Here is a 19,940-nt window from a genome sequence, read left to right as displayed (position 1 = left end):
ATATTCCCACAGATCATTGATAGTTTCCAGAAGCTTTTGCCACATTCTGTAGGTGCTGTCGATGGGATTAGGGTTGCCATTTCCCAGCAGTGGGCGGGACTTTCCCACCTTCTGGGGGGCGTGCACGGTCCCACCCTCCCCCCATTCCCAGGTGGCTGCCCAATTCAGTGCTACCAGCGCTGCTGCCTCCCTTTTATAGTGCCGAGCCCAGGGAGTGTAGCAGCAGCAGCAGGGCTGGAGATAGCAGGGGGCGGGGTCTGCTGGTCTGCCCTGCCTCTATTGGCCAGCCCTCTCAAGGAGCCAGCCCTCTGCTTCCTTATTTGGGCATGCTCCAACTTCCAAATGGAGAGGGCTTTGCAGGCAAGCTACTTTTTGTTCTTTTTCATCCCCTCTTTCCCCTCCTCCTCTTCTTCTTGTTATTCCGTTTTTTTTTCTTCTCCTCTTCCTTTTCTTCCACTCTTCCTCCTCTCCTTTTTCTTCCTTTCTTCCTCCTCCTCTTCTTTTTCTTTTTTCCTATTCTTCTTCTTTCTCCTCCTTTTCTTTCTCCTTCCCCTTTTTTCTCCTCCTCCCCCCTTGCTCCTCTGCTGTTGTTGTTGGTATTGTTGTTGTGTGCCAAACTCCTTTCTGACTTATGGCAACCCTGCCTCTAGCCCCCTTATTTACGCCCCTCTCTCTAAGGCCCCCTCCTCTTTTTCTCAGGGGTCCAGGGCTTCTCAAGGTTTTGCCCCCATTAGAAAAGAAAAATACTTTGCAAGGGATCTGACCCATAAATCCCCCCTAAGTTGAGACATACTTGGGGAAAAAGAGGGGGTGAGGGGTTTTTTGGAGGGATTGGAGGGGGCAAGGAGAAGGAGGAAGGGGGGATTGCTAAGAAGGCTTGGGAGTAGGAAATGTAGTTTGCAGTGGCACAAGGGACTGCCTGTGGTCTTGCAAATGCTGTGCCTGCTTGGGAGTGGGAAATGTAGTTGTAGAATTGGGTGGGGCGGGGGGGGGGTGTTTGGCCAGAAAGAGAAGTACATTTCTGCCATCTATCTAGGTATAATGCCAAAATGTCCTCCATTTTGAGCATGCCTAAGAAACATGCATTTATATTAACATTTTAAGAAAATCATCATTTTTTCATGTGTCCTCCATTTTTAAAATGTTGCCCTACATTTGTCCTGGTTTGGAGGTCCTGACGTATGGCAACCCTAGATGGGATGCATATTCCAGTGTCCCCCCATGGCAAGGGCTGAGGAATACTTTACCTGAAAGTATGGGTACTCCATCATCATGCAGGCGACCACAGACCACACAGGACACTTCATCAATGTGGAGATTAGATTTTCAGGGAAGGAAATGATGTGTTCATTTTCAAACACTCATCCCTGTGTCAAGCCATGGATGAGGGTGCATTTGCGCCAAGAACCTCATCATTACCACCAATGGTGCGGAAGTGCTATCCCCAATTACTGTGGATGGGGCATACTCCACGCAAAAGTGGCTCTTGTATCCTTTCTTCACCATCGCATTTTTATACCTTTCTGAACTTTGTGTGGTCAATTTTAAATTCAAGGTGGGTATATTTGCTTTTTTAAAAAAACATCCTTGAGCTTGTTTGGAGGTTCTAGCAGGAGAGCACAGCTATCATATACCCTTGACCTAAGAACGGTACACTCCTTCTATCTGGGATGGTCGTCCTCTTCCACTGAGCGCACAGCACATGAATAATGAATAAAAATAATTTAAAAAATAAAATAAAAAAAATCATCCTTTTGCCCCTCTCCAATCTCTCTGTCTGCATATTATGATCCCTCAGTATCTAAAGGGCACCAAGCAGGGAACATCTCCTTCCTGTTCAGCTTGAGAGAAAAGTTCCTGGCTGTCAGAAACAGGTAAATCATTTATTCCCCTTTTTTCTGCCTGTTCCAGAAGCAGGATGTAGACTGCTTTGCTCAGTCCTTACCTTGGCAGCTTCCATTAACAATATTTACATGGTCACGTGTTTTTTCCTGTGCCTCCAGCATTCCTTTTGCAATCTTTGCCAGGGAGCGCATACAGTCCAGCATTGCCCTTCTGTCCCGCTCACTCGACCTCACATCATGCCAAAAACTCTCTGCTATTTCTTTAAGGATTCTTGAATTCTGGTCCGTTCTCCTTAAGTATTTGTGAATGAGTTCCTGTTGGTGTTTTCTGGTAATGTGCGCCTGCTTGTTGGTATTCTCCATTATCAAGGCTACAAGTTCCCCCCTACATACTCTCCTCTCTCTGAATAGCAGTTCCAGAAGCCTGCTTGGTACCTCGTCGCCTCCTACAAAAGATGAAGCAGCATACTTGATAAGATATATGGATCATGAATTTCAAAACATGAATACTTACTGTAGTCGTAGTGCTTTAAAATATGGTTTAGCAAGCACTGTAATGACTTTCTGAAATAGAATGCCTACCATCCCTCTTCTGCCCAATCATTCGCTGATTATCAACATACCATCACCCTCCACCTCGGCAGGCTGTGCATCAGGTGCAACTGCAGTGCTGCTGTGTCTTCTTGTCCTCCAACTTCTTAATCAATCTGAGGGCCTCTACAGACAGGCCAAAATAAAGCTGCTTCGGGTCACTTTGCAGGTATGCTGTTTAAATGACACATACATCTTAAGAGACCAGAAGTTGCGCCAAAGCTGTGCCTTTGACGCGGCTTCTGGCCTCTTAAGATGCATGTATCATTTAAACAGCATACCTCCAAAGTGAATTGAAGCAGCTTTATTTTGGCCTGTCTGCATGGGCTCTGAGTTTCTAGGAAAAGAAGATGAAATAATCTCTTTCCATATCATTATGCAGTTTATCAACCATCGCATCTTATCCAGTGCTGACAACACCAATAACAGTTACAGTGCTGTAGAATAAAGCTGTATGTGTATATTGCAGTAGACAGATCCTATATGGGGGAGGCACCCTTTTTATTAAATATAAATTATTTCCTTCTATTTAAATATTCATTGATCTATGTAGCATCTGGCTTGGAAGTCCTAATAAAGTCCACTTCCCTTCCTAATATGCACTAATATGCCTCCCCTCCTTTTTCTCCCATTATCCCCCATCTTTATCTTTATTCTACACAGACCCCGTCTGAAACTCTTATTTCATTTTAATCGTTATTGTATATTAATGTTTTTAACTTCTTTTCTTAGTTTAATCTCCTTTTAGCATTTAATTATGTTTTTATGACTGGGGGAAGGGATGGGAGCCTTGGAATTTTTTATGTATACTCTTTTAACTGTATTTTGCTTTACTGTTGTAATCCACTTGGATTCCTAGAGATTAAGCGGAATAATAATAAAAATTACTACTACTACTATTACATACAGAATATCACTGGCCTAGATGGATTTATTAGGCCTTCCAGGCAAGTGAACTCCAAGGTAAAGGTTCTTAGGAACGAATTCTACAAAGCCATGAAGCTTTTTAATGGTGAACCACCATGTCATGCATGCCCCCCCTTCTACTCTCAGATGCATCAGCTGTGGTATAAAGCTAGGAGTCCATGTTGGGAACACAGATGATTCGCTGGTAAGTATATACCACAGAAACAATTCCTAGTACTTACAAGTATACACTGCATTACTGTGTATAGGTTTTAGTGTTTGTTTGCAGTAACAAGCAATGTTATTTGAATTATCAGGAATTGCAATCCATGTCATCTAACATAGTTGTCTTCATTCTATTTCAAATAAATTTGTTTTGCAGGCCCAGAATACAGAGGGAGAGGAAGGAAGGAGAGGGAGAGGAAGACAGCAATAGTGCTCTAAATTCATTATTTTTGTGATGGAGAACTGTGTGCTATGTGCCACACAAACCCAGTCCAATGATAGCCATTTTAGCATTCCCATGATTTATGTAACCTTATCTTTCTTATTTTTCCAGAGGAAGAGCCGAAAGCTGCTCCCAGCACCAGTGTTGCTGGCTGGACGAGGGAGAGAGAGGAGCAGAAGAGAGCAATGGTAATATACCCTCTATTTTAATGTGCCCTACCAAGGAGTAGTGCTACATAGAATGATACACTGTGATGAAGCTTGCCCATTTCCTCCCCCCCCCCATGGATTTATATGCCCTCTTCTATGTTTACATTACAGGGGATCAGCCACAGGCCTCATCCCCTGGGGAAGCGGCCCCCCCAGCAGCAGCAGAAGCACCAGTTGCAGGCCCAGCCTGCTAAGACAACCATCAAGCTATTCCAGGGCAGGTCATGCTACATATCCTCCACAATGACTGTAAGTAAAAGCCTTTGGAATTGAAATTGAAAATTTAAATTTAGAAATTTTAAAATTTAAAATTCACATGGAAGGTAGAAATGCCTCAGTCCTTCAACCCCCTGTGTGTGAACCCCCAGTGCATGTCATCCTTAATGGTGCATTGTTGACCCAGCAGGGAATGACTTTTCATAATACATGTATAAATCCAAATTTCAGAATATGACGGTTTCAAATGTAGATGTCACATTTTTGTTGGCATTTTTTAGATCACCCTTCTGTTTCCTTGCTGTGCAGGACAGTGCTGTCACAAAGGCTTCCTTTCTGGCCAGGAGTAAGGAATGTGGGGCAATAATTGTGAAATTTAAATTTTGAAATTTAGAAAAATAAAATTTAAATTTGGCAATGAAAGTAGAACTGCCTCAGTCCTTCAGCTCCCAGTGCATGTTGGTGTCTCTGTGCAGGTGCAGGAAAACCCATATGTGTGATTCAAGACGCCATGAGGAAGAACAATGAAGATCAGGACTGGCCCAGTGAGGGACATGGGGCTTGTTTGCATTGGTGAGAGAATACAAAATGTAACTGTCATGGGATACATGCAGCTGAACCTCATCCCTTGGCATGTGGTTTCACAGTTAACTTATTAGCTCTAGAGAAACTATGCAAAGGACACTGGACCACAAGACGATCATCAGACAGAAGATGATGGTCATCATTTGGGTGTGAAATAAATCTTTGAGCCTCAGCTGTATGAGAAAGGTAAATAAAAAAACCCTAAATCATGCCTGGGCAAGCAATAAAGGCCCTTTCACACTGCACAATTACAAAGCTATTATTATACTTTAACTGTCATAACAACATCCTATGGGATCCTGGGATTAGCAGTTCAGCAAGCAGTATTTAGAATCCTCAAAGAGCCCTAATTCCCCAATAAGCTACAAATCCCAGGATCCCACAGGATGTTGCCAGCTAAACTAGAAACCTGGTTTATGTAGTGTGAAAAGACCCTCATTCAGCCTAGGAAGGGCAATGAATTCAAGTTCCTTACCAAGGGCAGACACATTCTCGTAGTTTTCTATCATGACCTCCACGTACAAAGATCTTTGGTTCTGATCCAGCAGATCCCATTCCTCCTCTGTGAAATACACAGTCACGTCCTCAAAAGTCACCTGCAACAGAAACCAGCCCTTATCCAGAGCGATATTAATCAGGTGGAGGAAAATCATGGTGCATCTCCAGCATGATTGAATTGCTTTGAAGTAGACAGCAGGGGAAATGTCTGAATAACCCCTTACCTGTCTTCATTAACTTCCTGTATCTTGGAGAGGGCTATAACCTGGCCTCCTCATGAACTAGTCTTCTCATGTAAAGAGAAGTACTATTTAGCACATGGGAGCTTTTTCACTTAGACCCCCTTGCCCACCATCAGTAACTGGCATATATCTAGAGCAGTATTTCCCAATCTAGTATTCTGCAGATATTTTGGATTTCCACCACCATTAATTCCTGTTACTTTGGCAAATGTGTTTCATTATTTTGGCACACAAGTCACAGAATACCACAAGGACTCTTTCCTGGCAGTAAAAATATAAGAATAAGAAATGAAACAATTGGCAATTGCTGACTTTCATGAGACAGCTGCCTCTGTTCACCAAAGTGGTGATACTAACCCTGTCTAAAAGCCATGGCTTTAATGTTAACACAAGTATAGAACAAGCCCTGATGACAGGCCCAAGGGGTCTCTCCAGGGCAAGCACTGGGCTGCGGGCCCAGTCCCAGCACCTGGCCCTAACTGGCTGGGGAAAGAGCAAGGGCAAAGTGGCAGGAGGCACTGATCAACTGAGCCATGCGGGAAGATGACACTGACCATCAGTTGCATCTCAAATGACTTCATGAAGTTTCGATTTGCAGGGGGGGGGGAGTGGAGGTTTAAGAACACTAGGTAGGATTCTTCCACCCTTGGTAGCAAATGTTTGGGGCCCTCCACTGCATAACCTTCCCAATGGATCCATCGCAAAGAAGGAGGGGATGAATGTTCACCTGTTCCAAGGGCATCTTTACTATAGTTTCTTCGATGGAGGAGGAATTCAGCAGATGTCTTCTCTCTTTAAATGTCTGGAGACCAGTCAGGCCCATCTAGGACTTCTAAGCACCTGCAGAAAGTACAATTGGGGGTATTTAACAAGTGCATACATTTATACAGTCTGCCATAAACAATAAAAAAGAATTAAATGGCTCTGAGGGCAAAACAAGCTAGAATAATGCCTTGAAGACAAAATAATTAAATTGAGGCTATTGTACTTTGGACACATTGTGTGATATGGTTCATTGGAAAAGCTGATGATTATCAGTACATTGGCAGAAAGTGCACACTACAAGTGGATTGATTCAGGGACACTAAAATATTGAGCCTGCTAATGATAGGGTCTCTTGGAAGTCTCTCATGCACAATGTCACTCAAGGTTTAAGCCAACCTAACAGCACAGAACAACTTAACAAAAGGCTCTTTTGTTGCGTTTCTCCCTTTTCTACCCCAAGGGCCATCCAGTCCAACCCACTTCTGCCATGCGGGAACTCTCAATCAAAGCATCACCGAGAGAAGCCTCTGTTTAAAGACCTCCAAAGAATGAGACTCCACCATAGAATCATAGTTGGAAGAGACCGCAAGGGCCATCCAGTCCAACCCCCTGCCATGCAGGAAATCCAAATCAAAGCATCCCCAACAGATGGCCATCTAGCCTCTGCTTAAAGACCTCCAAGGAAGGAGACTCTATCACCCTCCGAGGAAGGAGTGCATTCCACTGTCAAACAGGCCTTACTGTCAGGAAGTTCTTGCTAATGTTGAGGTGGAGTCTCTTTTCCTGTAGCTTGCATCCATTGTTCCAGGTCCTGTTCTCTGGAGCAGCAGAAAACAAGCTTGCTCCCTCCTCAATATGACATACTTTCAAATATTTAAACAGGGCTATCATATCACCTCTTAATCTTCTCTTCTCCAGGCTAAACATCCCCAGCTCCCTAAGTCGTTCCTCATAGGACAAGGTTTCCAGACCTTTCACCATTTTAGTCGCCCTCCTTTGAACACGCTCCAGTTTCTCAATGTCCTTTTTGAATTGTGGTGCCCAGAACTGGAGACAGTATTCTAGGTGAGGCCTGACCAGGGCAGAGTAGAATGGCACTACTACTTTCCTTGATCTAGACACTATACTTTTATTGATGCAGCCTAAAATTGTATTGGTCTTTTTAGTTGCCACATCGCACTGTTGACTCATGTTCAACTTGTGGTCTACTTGGACTCCTAGATCCCTTTCACACGTAGTTTCATTCAGCCAGGTGTCACCCATCCTATATCTGTGCATTTCATTTTTCTGCCCTAAGTGCAGTACTTTAATTTTCTCCCTGTTGAAATTCATTTTCTTAGCTTCGGCCCAGCTTTCTAGTCTATTCAGGTCATTTTGAATTTTGGCCCTGTTCTCTGGAGTATTAGCTACTCCTCCTAATTTGGTGTCATCTGCAAATTTGATAAGTATGCCCCCAATTCTGTCCTCCAAGTCATTGATAAAGATGTTGAATAACACTGGGCCCAGGACAGAGCCCTGTGGGACCCCACTGGTCACTTCTCTCCAGGATGAAAAGGAGCCATTGTTGAGCACCCTTTGAGTTCAGCCGGTCAACCAATTACAAAGCCATGTAACAGTTATGTTGTCTAGCCCACATTTTAGCAGCTTGTTTGCAAGAATGTCGTGGGGGGCCTTAGTGAAACCAGCCAATTACTAATCTCCTTAATAGTTGCCTTGTTTTGCTCTGATTTGGTGTCACCTGCCTCCTCCTCCTCCTCCTGCTCCCCACAGGAAGCAAAGAGAAGGGTGCCCTTCTGCCCCTCTGTCTGCAGCCATAGGGAGACTGGAGGGGGGCGTCACACACAATCCCCCCAACATCCCCCAGTCCCTGCCCCTGGAAAGGAGAGACCAGCCTCCCCTCTGCCTGCCCCTCTTCCTCTTCCCCTTCTGAACTGCCTTCCCTGCCCTTGGCCATTCTCCAACAGGCTCTTCTGGCCCCATTGGAGACCCCTCCCCAAATCCCCTGGGGAGCCCCCGGCCTTCCTTTGAGGGAGAAGGGAGGAATAAGCCCCTCCATTCCCCCTCCTCCTCACCTTCCTCCTCCCCAGAGTAAGATATCCAGGGAGGGGGCCCTCCCTCCTCCTTCTCCACACACCGGAAATGAGGTCACAAGGGAAGGGAGCCGCCATCATCCTCTTCTCCCCCTCCTCTATTGGCCACTCTAGGAATCTTCTCCTGTCTGTCCAAAGCAGCACTGGTCCCCAAGGGACCTTCAATGGGGCCCAGGAGTCCTCCCTCCTCAGCCCCCCTGAGCACCATTTGCATTTGGGGCCACTGAGGCAATGTCTGTCTATATTCTGAAGGACAATAGCACCCCAAATCCACAAGGCACCCAGACCTTTATTGGCCAACCCAAATGCATAAAATACATGATTCAGGCTTCCATAGCACCACTGCCATCTTCACCATGTTAAATATCACACAGAAGGAGGCAAAATGTGCTGTTAATTGGGGGGTGGGATATAATAATAATAATAAGAAGAAGAAGAAGAAGAAGAAGCCTGCATTTTGTGAAGATGTATCTGTCCTCATCTGCTGTTCCTGCAGGGGCTCCAGGAGACACAATTAATTCCCATTAGCAAAAAAGGATGCTTCCAATCTTGTCTAGCTAATGGAAATTAACTTTCCTGGGGGAGGAAATCACCAGCCTTGTGTTTAACGCCATCATTTTTATTTTCATTTCTCCTGTATGGTTTTGAACATCTTTGCTGATGAAGAAGCTGCTGCAGCTTCGAAAGCTTGCAACACGTATTTTCTGCATTTTGGTTGGCCAATAAAGCTATCACTGTTTTTGTGCATCTAGGATGTTATTATACTTTGCTAATGAACATGGCTACCCCTGGGGATATGTGTGTGTGTGTGTGTGTGTGTATATATATATTCTGAAATAATTTTTTGGAACCTATTGTATTTGATACTGTATTGTAAGTGTTTTGGTAAAACATGCCTAATTTTTCCTAGCGTGAAGACATGTAGACTTCTCTTGAGAGATTCAAAGGCAGCTGTGGCCTTACCAAGGATGGAGGCATCTGGTATCTCAGAAGTACTTCTTTTGCTTTGCTAAAGGAATTTAAATGTTATCTCCTGGATTTCGGGATGCTTTGTTCCCAGAGCCACAGGGCCAGGAGGAAGAGCGCACTCTTTCACTCTGTTTTGGACAGAGTCTGGTCCGGATTTGCCTCAGCATCAGAAGAGAGCTTTTGTTACCTATCGGCTGTTTCCCTCCCAGATATTTTCAGAGAAAAATGGAAATTTGGGGGGAAATTGAAAAAAATGCAGCATAGGCACTTTTTACAGATTGAAAATCACTCTGATACTTTAGGAACATAAAACATGAATATACACAATTTGATTTGGCACAAAATTATCACAACTAGTATAATAAAATACAGTATATTCAAATAATTATTACAAACTGAATTTACTTTTATTTTAAATATATATATATTTGTAATAAATGGCCTAATAATTTCCTGAACTTTGGTTTTGCTAGTTTATGTGGAGAAGGCATAAAAATGTTTTAATAAAACCACAGTAGAAATCATCCTTAGTAACAAAAAGAACTATTTATATTTCCTCTCCACTGTATGATAGACATAAGGCACCCACTCTCTTAAAAAGAATTTGGAGATGGGGGAGGAACTAAGATTCAAATAGGCATGAAAGTTAATCAGATTCATTTCCCAAGCTCTGGTCTGCATCCGCACTGCAGAAATATTACAGTTTGACACCACTTTAACTGTCATGGCTCAATGCTAGGGAATCCTGGGAAATGTAGTTTGTTGTGGCATCAGAATACTGACACAGAAGACTAAATGTCTCATAAAACTACAAATCCCAGAATTCCTTAGCAGTTAAAGTGTTGTCAAACTGCATTATTCTTGCTATGTGGATGCAATCCTGGTTATCAGTATCAGTCTCTGCTTCTGCTTTGTTATGTTTGTCATCATCACAGTTGTCATGGACTTCTAAAAACTGAAGGTGTACCAGGATTAAAAGAAGCTTCTCTACCCTTTCACATGTCAGTTTATTTCTTGATTTGAGTGTTTCCAAACATAGACCAGATTCTTTCAGTGCCCTCTAAAGGAAGAAATGCATCTTGCTCTTACATTGGAGAGTTCAGTTTGTAACTAGGACTTGCTTGTCCTTATTCAGTGCACAGAAATGAGAAAAATCTGATACTGTATGTGGTTTTTAGAAATGGTTTGGAGAATATACGAACACCTTGTCTTAAAGATTTTATTCATTATGTTAAAATAAAACATTCCATAATTGATTTCCTTCTGTGGCTGCTGAGTAAAACATTTTCCACACCACATCTTCCTCCTCCGCCTCTTCCCATGCAAGCTTCCCATCTGAGGATGCTGGGATCTGTCGATGGCAAGTCCATGGATCCCGAGGGCCTACTGTAAAACATTTGCCACACATAGTTTCTTTCCTGTGTGGGTTTAATTTTTAAAATTCATATTTTAAATTCCCTCCCCCCAGCTCAAACACACTATTCAAACAAATATATAAAAGAGCTACATATACAACACGTACTACAATATGTACTACTTTCTACAATAGTGTAAGTCCTATTTCTTAAGCTAATTTCTTATCCTATTCCTTCCCTTTTCATCAGTGTTGCATATACTAGTATACCTCCATTATTTCTAAACATTCATTACATACAAAGCATCACTCATACAAGGAAGCTAACATTGATTCTAATTTAACATCTCTATGCTGTTTAAAATATCTCATTATATGTAGTATTTACCCTACTGACTTTATTTTTAAATATATTGCTCCATATATCCCTAACTATATTACTATATTCAATCTTCTATACTTCCCTCATCTATCTTTGAGGAATAGTACCAATTCTTTCCACTGATCAGAGAACCTGGTTAGGGTATGTGCTTAGCGTGAATTTGTCAATATTCATCGTATCTTAGTCATAGAATTAGAGTTGGAAGAGATCTCAAGGGCTATCAAATCCACCTTCTGCCATGCAGGAATACACAAAGCACCCCAAACTGATGGCCATCCAGCCTCTGCTTAAAAACCACCAGAGGAGGAGACTTCACCATCTCCAAGGAAGTGTGTTGCACTGTCAAATAGCTCTTACTGTCAGGAAGTTCTTCCTAATATTTAGGTGGAATCTCTTTTTTTGTAATTTGAATCCTCTGCTCTGTATCCTAGTCTCTGGAGGAGCAGAAAACAAGCTTGCTCTATCCTCAATATGACATCCCTTTAAAAATTCAAGCAGGACAATCATATATTAATCCAGGCTAAACAAACCCAGCTTCTTAAGTCTCTCCTTTTAGAGCATTGTTTCGAGACCCTTCACCATTTTGGTCATTTCCCTCTAGACATGCTCCAGTTTGTCAATATCTTATTTATTTATATTATGGTATTCATACCTAGGGTTGCCATATCCCGCCTGGGAGCGGGACTTTCCCGGTTTGGGGTGGGTCTGCACGGTCCCGCCCCAGTTTGCCCTTTGTCCCAGGTCCCCTGCCCCCCGGCGATGGAGGCCAGGCAGGGAAAGGAGCCTCGCCTCAGTGAGGCCCCGTTCCCCTGCCTGGTCTCCTCTGCCGGCGACGGAGGCGGCCAGGCAGGGGAAAAGAGACTTTCCTCTTCTTTCTCCTCCTCTTCTTCTGCCTCCTCCCTTCCTCCTCCTCCTCCCCTTCATCTTCTTCCTCCTCCTCTTCCTCTCCTTCTTCTTCATCTTCTTCCTCCTCCTCTTCTCCTCCTCCTCTTCTTCCCCTCTTCCTCCCCTTCTTCTTCCTCTCTACTTCCTCTTCTTCCTCCTCCTCCTCCTTTTCCCCTCTTCTTCCTCTTCCTCTTCTCCTCTACCTCCTCCTCTGCTTCTTCCTGCTCTTCTTCTGGTGTTTGGCCAGAAAGGGAAGTACATTTCTGCCATCTGTCTAGGAATAATGCCAAATGTCCTCCATTTTGATCATGCCTAAGAAACATGCATTTATATTAACATTTTTTAAAAGTCATCAATTTTTTTGTGTACCCTCCATTTTAAAAATGTGTCCTACATTTGAAAATGTTGTCCTACATTTGTCCCAGTTTGGAGGTCCTGACTTATGGCAACCCTATTCATACCCCACTCTTCAGTCCTAATAAGTATTTTTGAATTGTGGTGCCCAGAACTGGACACAGTATTCCAGGTGAGGCTTGACCAAAGCAGAATAGAATGTCACTATTACTTCCCTCAGTCTAGATACTATACTTCTATTGATGCAGCCTAGAATCACATTGACCGTTTTTAGCTGATGCATCACACTGTTGACTCATGCTGAACTTGTAGTCTACTAGGACTCCTAGATCCCTTTCACATGTAGTGTTGTCAAGACAGGTGTTCCCCTTTCGAGTCTTGTAAGCCATTTGTCTACTGAAAAGTATAAGCTTTTCCTTCCATGTTTAGTGTATTAGTATAGTAGCTGTAATTATTTATAACAATGTTCTATGCACTTTCTTACATCTTTGTATCTACCATGTTTAACAAATATGTTTCAGGTTTCATTTCAAGTTTAAATATAAATATTTTTGTTATCAGGTCATCAATTTGTATAATTTCTTGCTTTGGAGCATGTCCACCCTATCTGATTTTGAATTCCCTTCTATTCTTCATATTTCCAACATTCATCTTTTATTTATTTCCTATATTTGCAATTTCTGCTGATGTCCATTGCCGCCTCTAAAGCATTTTGTAATAATTTTCTTTTAATAATAATAATAATAATAATTTTTATTTGTATTTTCCTGCCTCTCCCTGCGGATTGAGGCGGGATTACATCAACAAATTACACAGTACAGATATAAAATACAATCAATAAAACACTGACGTTATTATTAATTCAATAAAATAGATAAAACATCTAGAACATCCAAAAATCTAGAAAACATACATCATAACCAGAAGTGAAGCATTTTATCTTAAAAATCTCCTATGAGAGGTCGGATGGATAAGCCTGCCAAAAGAGATCCGTCTTGAGTCCTTTCTTAAAGGCATCTAAGGTGGTGATAAGACAGATCTCTTCCGGTAGCCTGTTCCATAGTTTGGGGGCTGCGGCTGTAAACAATCTATGGGAAGTTGACATTAACCTGGGCTTATGGTATTCTAATAAATTCTTCCCAGAGGTTCTGAGAGTGTGGGGCGGATTGTGTAGGGAGAGACATTCCCTCAAATAACTCGGGTTTAAACCTTGGCTGAGCATGAATTTTAAATCTTTTTTCCTTGACCTTGTCCACTGATCAATTATTTTGCATCCATTAAATTGTCAGGGTTTTTTAAAATTGTTTCCTTTTCTATTTCTCTCTCCAACAGCCGTCTGTACACTACTGGCAATTGAATGGTTTCTCTTCAGTGTAGATACTCTGATGTCTCAAAAGGTGTGAATTCTGAACAAAACCTTTCCCACACTCCGGGTATTCATAGGGTTTCTCTCCCGTGTGATGCATTTTTTGATGAGTTACAAGATTTAAAAATCAAAGCTAAACATTCCCCACATTCATGGAATTTGTACATTTTCTCTTTTGTTTGGACTCTCTGAGGTGACAAAAAGCGTGACTTCCAAGCAAAACACTATCCAGACTCCTGGTTGAGTTATTAGGTTTGGATAGAAAGTAAAATCTTTCCCACACTGCTAACATTTGTATGATTTCTCTCTTGTATGGACTCTCTGGTGATTGAAAAGGTATGACTTGTCAGCAAAACATTTCCCACACTGCTGGCATTTGTATGGTTTCTCTCCTGTGTGAACTTTGTGGTGATTCACAAAATGTGACTTCTTAACAAAACATTTCCCACACTGCTGGCATTTGTATGGTTTCTCTCCTGTGTGAACTTTGTGGTGATTCACAAAATGTGACTTCTTAACAAAACATTTTCCACACTGCTGGCATTTGTATGGTTTCTCTCCTATGTGAAACTCGATGATGCTCAAAAGGTCTGCCTTTCAGCAAAACATTTCCCACACTGCTGACATTGTATGGTTTCTCTCCTGTGTGGACTCTCTGATGCTTGACAAGGGTATGACTTGTCAGCAAAAGATTTCCCACATGCTGGCATTTATAGGCTTCTCTCCTGTGGACTCTGTGGGGAATAAAAGAGTGACTCCTTAACAAAACATTTTCCACACTGCTGGCATCTGTATGGTTTTCTCTCTCCTGTTGTCTCTCTGATGCATCAAAAGTGTTGAATCATGAGTAAAAGACTTCATGCATAATTTCATTTTCCACCACTTCCCTCCTATAAAGGAAAGGACACAGAAGACGAAACCCAGGGTTAAGAGAGGAAGGTCCTGGGAGCAACAATAGAGTAGAAGTAAGCCGAGGAGGAAAAACATACAAAGAGAAGAGGAGCTTACCTTTCATGGTCTCTGTGAATCACACAAATGGGTTTTCCTCTGGCTGTGCAGAGACATTTGGAACCTCCTAGAATTGTTAGGAAAGGTTTTTTGGGTAGTAGCTCTGCCCGCCCTATATATACCCCCAGTGGCATCCCTAGGGTTGGCGTCATCTGATGCCGTTACTCATGGTGTTCCCCCTCCTCATCATAACCTCCTTCCATTTCATGCCATACAGAATATTTAGTCATGGTTTTTTGTGGCTAACGTACCTATAAATCTTAATCCACGTGTATCACTGAATATAATAGCAATATTTATGACCTAAACGGGTAAAAAAATTAAAAGCACACCTTTAAATTACCATGTCATACGTACAGACTTAAATGTATTTACATTTACATAATTTATTTCGTTAAAATGAAAATTTGGTGAGATGTGATGTTTATAATGTTTAAAATGAATAATTTTTTTAAAAAAACCTTGAATTTAAGGTTTAAGTTAGATTTCTAAACATGCATTTGTGTTTCTCTGTAGTTTTTTAAAGGTAAAGATTAAGGTCAAAAAGAACTGTAGAATACTGCAGAAACCCCGGTTTTTGCGACCACTTCTAACTGCCCTGGCTCAGTGCTAGGGAATCCTGGGAATAGTAGTTTAAGATCCACTGAAGAGGTCTTGTGGCACCAGAGCTCTCTGACAGGCTAAATGTCTCACAAAACTACAGTTCCCAGGATTCCCTAGCACTGAGTCAGGGCAGTTATTGTGGCTCAAACTGGATTATTTCTGCCTGTGTTTGTGATTTTAATCTTTACCTTAAAAAATTCCAAGGAAACAGAACTGCATGTTTAGAACTATGTTAAACCTTAAATCCGAGGTTTTATTTTTTTAAAAAAATATGTGCTCCTGGTATGCATAACAACTCTTCTGTACTGCCTATTTCTACTGGACACATTAATCAGATCTAAAATAGCTGGTAGAAAGACACGGAACAAATAAGGTATCTCACATTAGATGCAAGGACGTAGCCGGGGGGGGGGGTTGGGGGGTCGGAACCCCCCTATCAGGCCCTGGGGGCGTTCAAGCCCTTCCTCCCCCCTCCTCTCCATTAAAACACGGCGAGGGAACGAGGAAAGACAAAACAAAACTTCTTTTCCCTCTCCTCCGTGGCTTTAATGGAGGAGGGAGGAGGAGGAGAAGAGAGGGAGGGGGAGAGAGAGAAAGAGAGGAGTCCCTATGACTCGCTTGTTTCCTTCAGAGTCCGGCTTCCACTCCCCTCCTCCTCCCCCCCTTCTTCCCTCAAGGAGAACTGAAGAAAAAAGGAAAAGAAGGAAAAGGTGACTTCTAACTTTTAGCTGTTATATCCATGTACATAGATATAATAATAATAATAATAATAAATAATAATAAAATATAATAATAAATAATATCCCTTACCCAAAATGCTGAGGATTAGATGGATTTTGGATTTTGGATTTTTTCAGATTTTGGTAATTTATATCAGTAGGTCTAATGGGATATAACTGGGAGAGGGGATCCATGTATGTTTTCAGTCCATCTTAAGACATAGACGTGAGGTAATTTAATGCACAATATTTTTCTGCATACTGAGCTTCAGGAAAACCCTGAGATCACTATTCCTTGAATAATTCAATAATTCACTAATTGATCTAAACCTTCAGGATTCCAAGTTTCTTGAGTTGGGGGTCAGACCAGATGCTCCAGGGTCAGTTTGGGGTTTTGAAAGTCCAGAGAAAGGAGACTCAGGCCTTACAGACAGCCAAATAAAAGCTGCTTCGAGTCACAGTAGGTATGTTGGTTTCAAGGATGCATGCGTCCTATGAGTCCAGAAGTTGCACCAAAGCCATGCTCCAGCCTCAAGGACTGGAGTGTGGCTTTGGTGTGCGTTCTGGACCTTAGGACACATGCGTCATTGAAACACCATACCTCCACTGGACTCGAAGCAGCTTATTTTGGCTGTCTGAACAGGCCTCAGACTCTACTCTGGACATTTCTCCTGATAATGGACTCATGTTTTCAAAAACAGTCATTTCTGGATTTTTGCAACAACAAAAAAGAGGAGGTCTGTGATGCAAAAAGGCAAGGGCTTCCTTCCAGCCTTGTTTTTCTCTTTTTTTAAAACACAAATAGTATAAAATACAGTTACTGGCCCTTTTTCAGCATGTCAAGGGGGATGCTTGATGAGATTTCCTGCATGGCAGAATGGGGTTGGACTGGATGCCCTGACAAAGAAGGCTAAATGTCCACAAAAACACAATACCCAGATATTATGGTTGTTGTTATTTTCTTATATCCCGCCTTTCTCCCAATATACAGACCAAGGTGGTGATTTTCCATAGCATTAATCTATAGTATATCTTTACAATGTAGAGGGACACCTCCATTCTAATTTGTTGAGGAGGCTTTGACTGGGAGTTCCTGCATGGCAGAATGGGGTTGGACTGGATGCCCTTCTAGGGGTCTCTTCTAACTCTATGATCAATGATTTCGGTAGCACTCTGAGCCTACTGTGATTTTAATAGTTTTTAATGTAAAAGGTAAAAGTCTTATAATGCAAGCCATGCACTGATGGACTATTGCACTATAATTTTTTATTGATTGATTTTATACTCTGCCTCTCCCAAAATAGGATCCTTTGTTTAAAGGGGTTTGTTAATATAAAAAGAAAGGAACGTATAATGGCTTGGAATTAAAAATTATGGTAGATAGATAGATAGATAGATAAAGTATAGGTATGGTCTTGAAATTAAAAGTGGGTGGTGTGTGTGTGTGTGCGTCTCAAATTAAAATCCCTCTTGGTGGGAATGAAATGTGTGGATGCAGCCTGGGTTCGTCGCTCAGCTCGATGTTGGAATACAGTGTCTCAAAGCATGAGCAGAGTGTCTCGTGAGCATGAACAGAGTGGCTCGCTCATTGCTTGAGCAGCTGCCCTTGCTTTATCGAGCTGAATTTATCTGATGTAAACACCTTCAGAGGAAGGATTCAGTTTGCATCTGCACTGAAAAATAATCCAGTTTGATGCCACTTAATTGCCCTTGACTCCATGTTGTGAAATGCTGGGATTGTAGTTTGTTGTGGCACCTGACATGACTCAACTACAGTTCCCAAGATTCCATTGCACAAAGCCATAACGGAAGTTAAAGTGGTGCCATCAAGGTGTCGAGGGAAAACGCTCGACCCTCTTTTTGTGTCTTGGGGGGGTGCTCTTAGCCTTCAAAAGGGTGGCACTTAGTCTTGACCCCCCCTTCCAAAATCCTGGCTACGTCCTTGTTAGATGGGCCTGCTCTTGAGATCTGCTTGATATTAAATCTTCAATTAATTGCTTGTTTTAATAGACATTGCATGTTTTTTTTATATAGAGTTAGCTCATCGGGATGAAGCTATTTGCCAATGTGCATAAGAGGGAAAAACCCATTAACGTATAAGACAACCTTTCTAGTGTCAATTGGGTTTCAGCCCCTTCCAGAATATCAGCAGTTTAACAAGAGGGCAAACAATATATTTTTGGGGAAAGTGGGAGAGAGGACTTTAAAACTAATGATTGGTTTTAACTGCACTAGACATCAGTCAAATTTAGGGCATCAGAAGAAAGGATTTATATTCACAAAAGCACAAAGTAAAATAGTTGGTGTTAAAAGAGCTGCAAAATTCCTGTGGTCTACTAGGACCAGTGTTGCCAATTTCGCGACTTTCACGCGGAAACGGGGACTTTTCAGAGCTTTTCGGTGATTTCGCGCCCTGGCTCTTTTCATTCTTCTCGCGACTTTGGCCCATTTCAGCTCCAGCCCTTGGAGTGTAACAGTTTTCAGCCAAGAGGGCTGAGAAAAAACTCTCTCTCTCTCTCTCTCTAATGACTCCCTGGAGAGCCAGGAGGGAGCAAGCCCAACCAACCCCAACGGTTTGGAGGAATAGTTCAGCCAATCAGAGAGAGGACAGGATTGCCCCCCCCCTCAGGCATTCTCAGGCTCCAGGGGCAAAAGTGCTGGGAAGAGGCAGGGAGGGAGGGACTTGGCTGTCTTAATCCCAATTGCCTTGGATTTCCAAGTAAGAACAAAGTTTAAGGCACAAAAGGCAATAGTTTACATGGTATCATGGCTTGATGTTGTGGACTTCTGTGTGTGCCTGAAAGTGACATTTGAATTTTGAATTCCTGACTTGGGCAGAGTGCCCCAAGCCTACCTCTCAGGTCCTTGTTGTACTGTGAGGACCACTTGGGTTGTGTGATGTGAATGTGATGTCCCTGAGTGTGTGTGTTAGTGATTAAATATGCTCTGAGCATGGGCAGAGCACCTGGTAAGTTGGCATCCCTGCCCTGTATTCCCAGAATTTTGTTTTGTGACTCTCTTTTTCGTTCCTTTTCCATCGCCATCCATACTGCAGAAATAATCCAGTTGGCACTGCTTCTAACTGCAAGGCTCCCTGCGATGATGGGATCTGGGCACAACAAACCACCAAGCCCAGAATTTCAGCATGGAGCCTGGCTGAGTAAAAGCAGTGTCTCAACATTTCACAACAAACTACAATTCCCAGGATTCCCTGGTTGAACAAGGGAATTGCCTCACGCTTCCAGATCACAGCCCCAGAGAATGAGCTACAGGATACAGTGTTGCCAATTTAAGTCCATTCTTCAGCTGCATTTGATTTAATAATGATAATAATGGTGAGGATGATAGAGAGATAGATCTTGTAGCACCTTTGAGTTCACGAAAGAAAAGTTGGCAGCATGAGCTTTCCTAGACTAAGCAACTTCCTCAGATGCATGGGAACTGTAGTTCATTGTGGCACCAGAGCCTTTCTCACAAAACACACTCCCAGGTTCCCTAGCACTGAGCCAGGGCAGTTAAAGCGGTCTCAAACTGGATTATTTCTGCAGTATGGATTGGACCAACTCAGGCGCATCTTCACCCAGATCCAGAGACAATCCAGTTTCATACCGTTTTAGCTGCCATGGCCCAGTGCTATGAAATCCTGGGAATTGTAGTTGTTTGTCACACCAGTTTGCTGAGAGAGAAGGTTAAATGTCTCTGAAAACTAGAATTCCCAGGATTCCCTAGCACTGAGCCATGGCAATTAAAAGGGTGTCAAACTGGATTTATTTCTGCAGTGCGGTTGCACTAAACTTTATTCTATTTGGCACAAAGCTCTGGACCCCTTCGTGTCAAAATAAAGATCTTTAAAGGACTGAAAATTCTTTGTTTGGTTCAATGGTGATTTGAGAGTTGAAATAAGTT

The 19,940-nt window shown here is 42.4% G+C and overlaps 1 protein-coding gene and 1 pseudogene across 8 annotated transcripts in view; one reads left to right on the top strand and one right to left on the bottom strand.

Moving 5' to 3' along the window:
• LOC121922955 overlaps positions 1-19,940 on the top strand; it is a 52,923-nt pseudogene that overhangs the window by 19,690 nt on the left and 13,293 nt on the right.
• Positions 1-19,940, bottom strand: part of LOC121923016 (zinc finger protein 225-like) — a 28,802-nt gene that overhangs the window by 4,215 nt on the left and 4,647 nt on the right. For 4 of the 8 annotated variants that reach the window (XM_042453100.1, XM_042453101.1, XM_042453099.1 and 1 more), the window contains 3 exons: positions 6,267-6,379; positions 5,275-5,413; positions 1,946-2,290 (listed from right to left, as the gene is read on the bottom strand). In XM_042453100.1, coding sequence (XP_042309034.1) covers positions 1,946-2,290; positions 5,275-5,413; positions 6,267-6,362 — 580 coding nt within the window. In that variant the 5' untranslated portion in view covers positions 6,363-6,379. The other 4 variants (XM_042453103.1, XM_042453102.1, XM_042453105.1 and 1 more) reach the window with 4 other exon arrangements.

The sequence above is a fragment of the Sceloporus undulatus genome, chromosome 2, assembly GCF_019175285.1.
Source record: "Sceloporus undulatus isolate JIND9_A2432 ecotype Alabama chromosome 2, SceUnd_v1.1, whole genome shotgun sequence".
Classification (NCBI taxonomy): domain Eukaryota; kingdom Metazoa; phylum Chordata; class Lepidosauria; order Squamata; family Phrynosomatidae; genus Sceloporus; species Sceloporus undulatus.
This window is presented reverse-complemented; position numbering and strand designations above follow the sequence as displayed.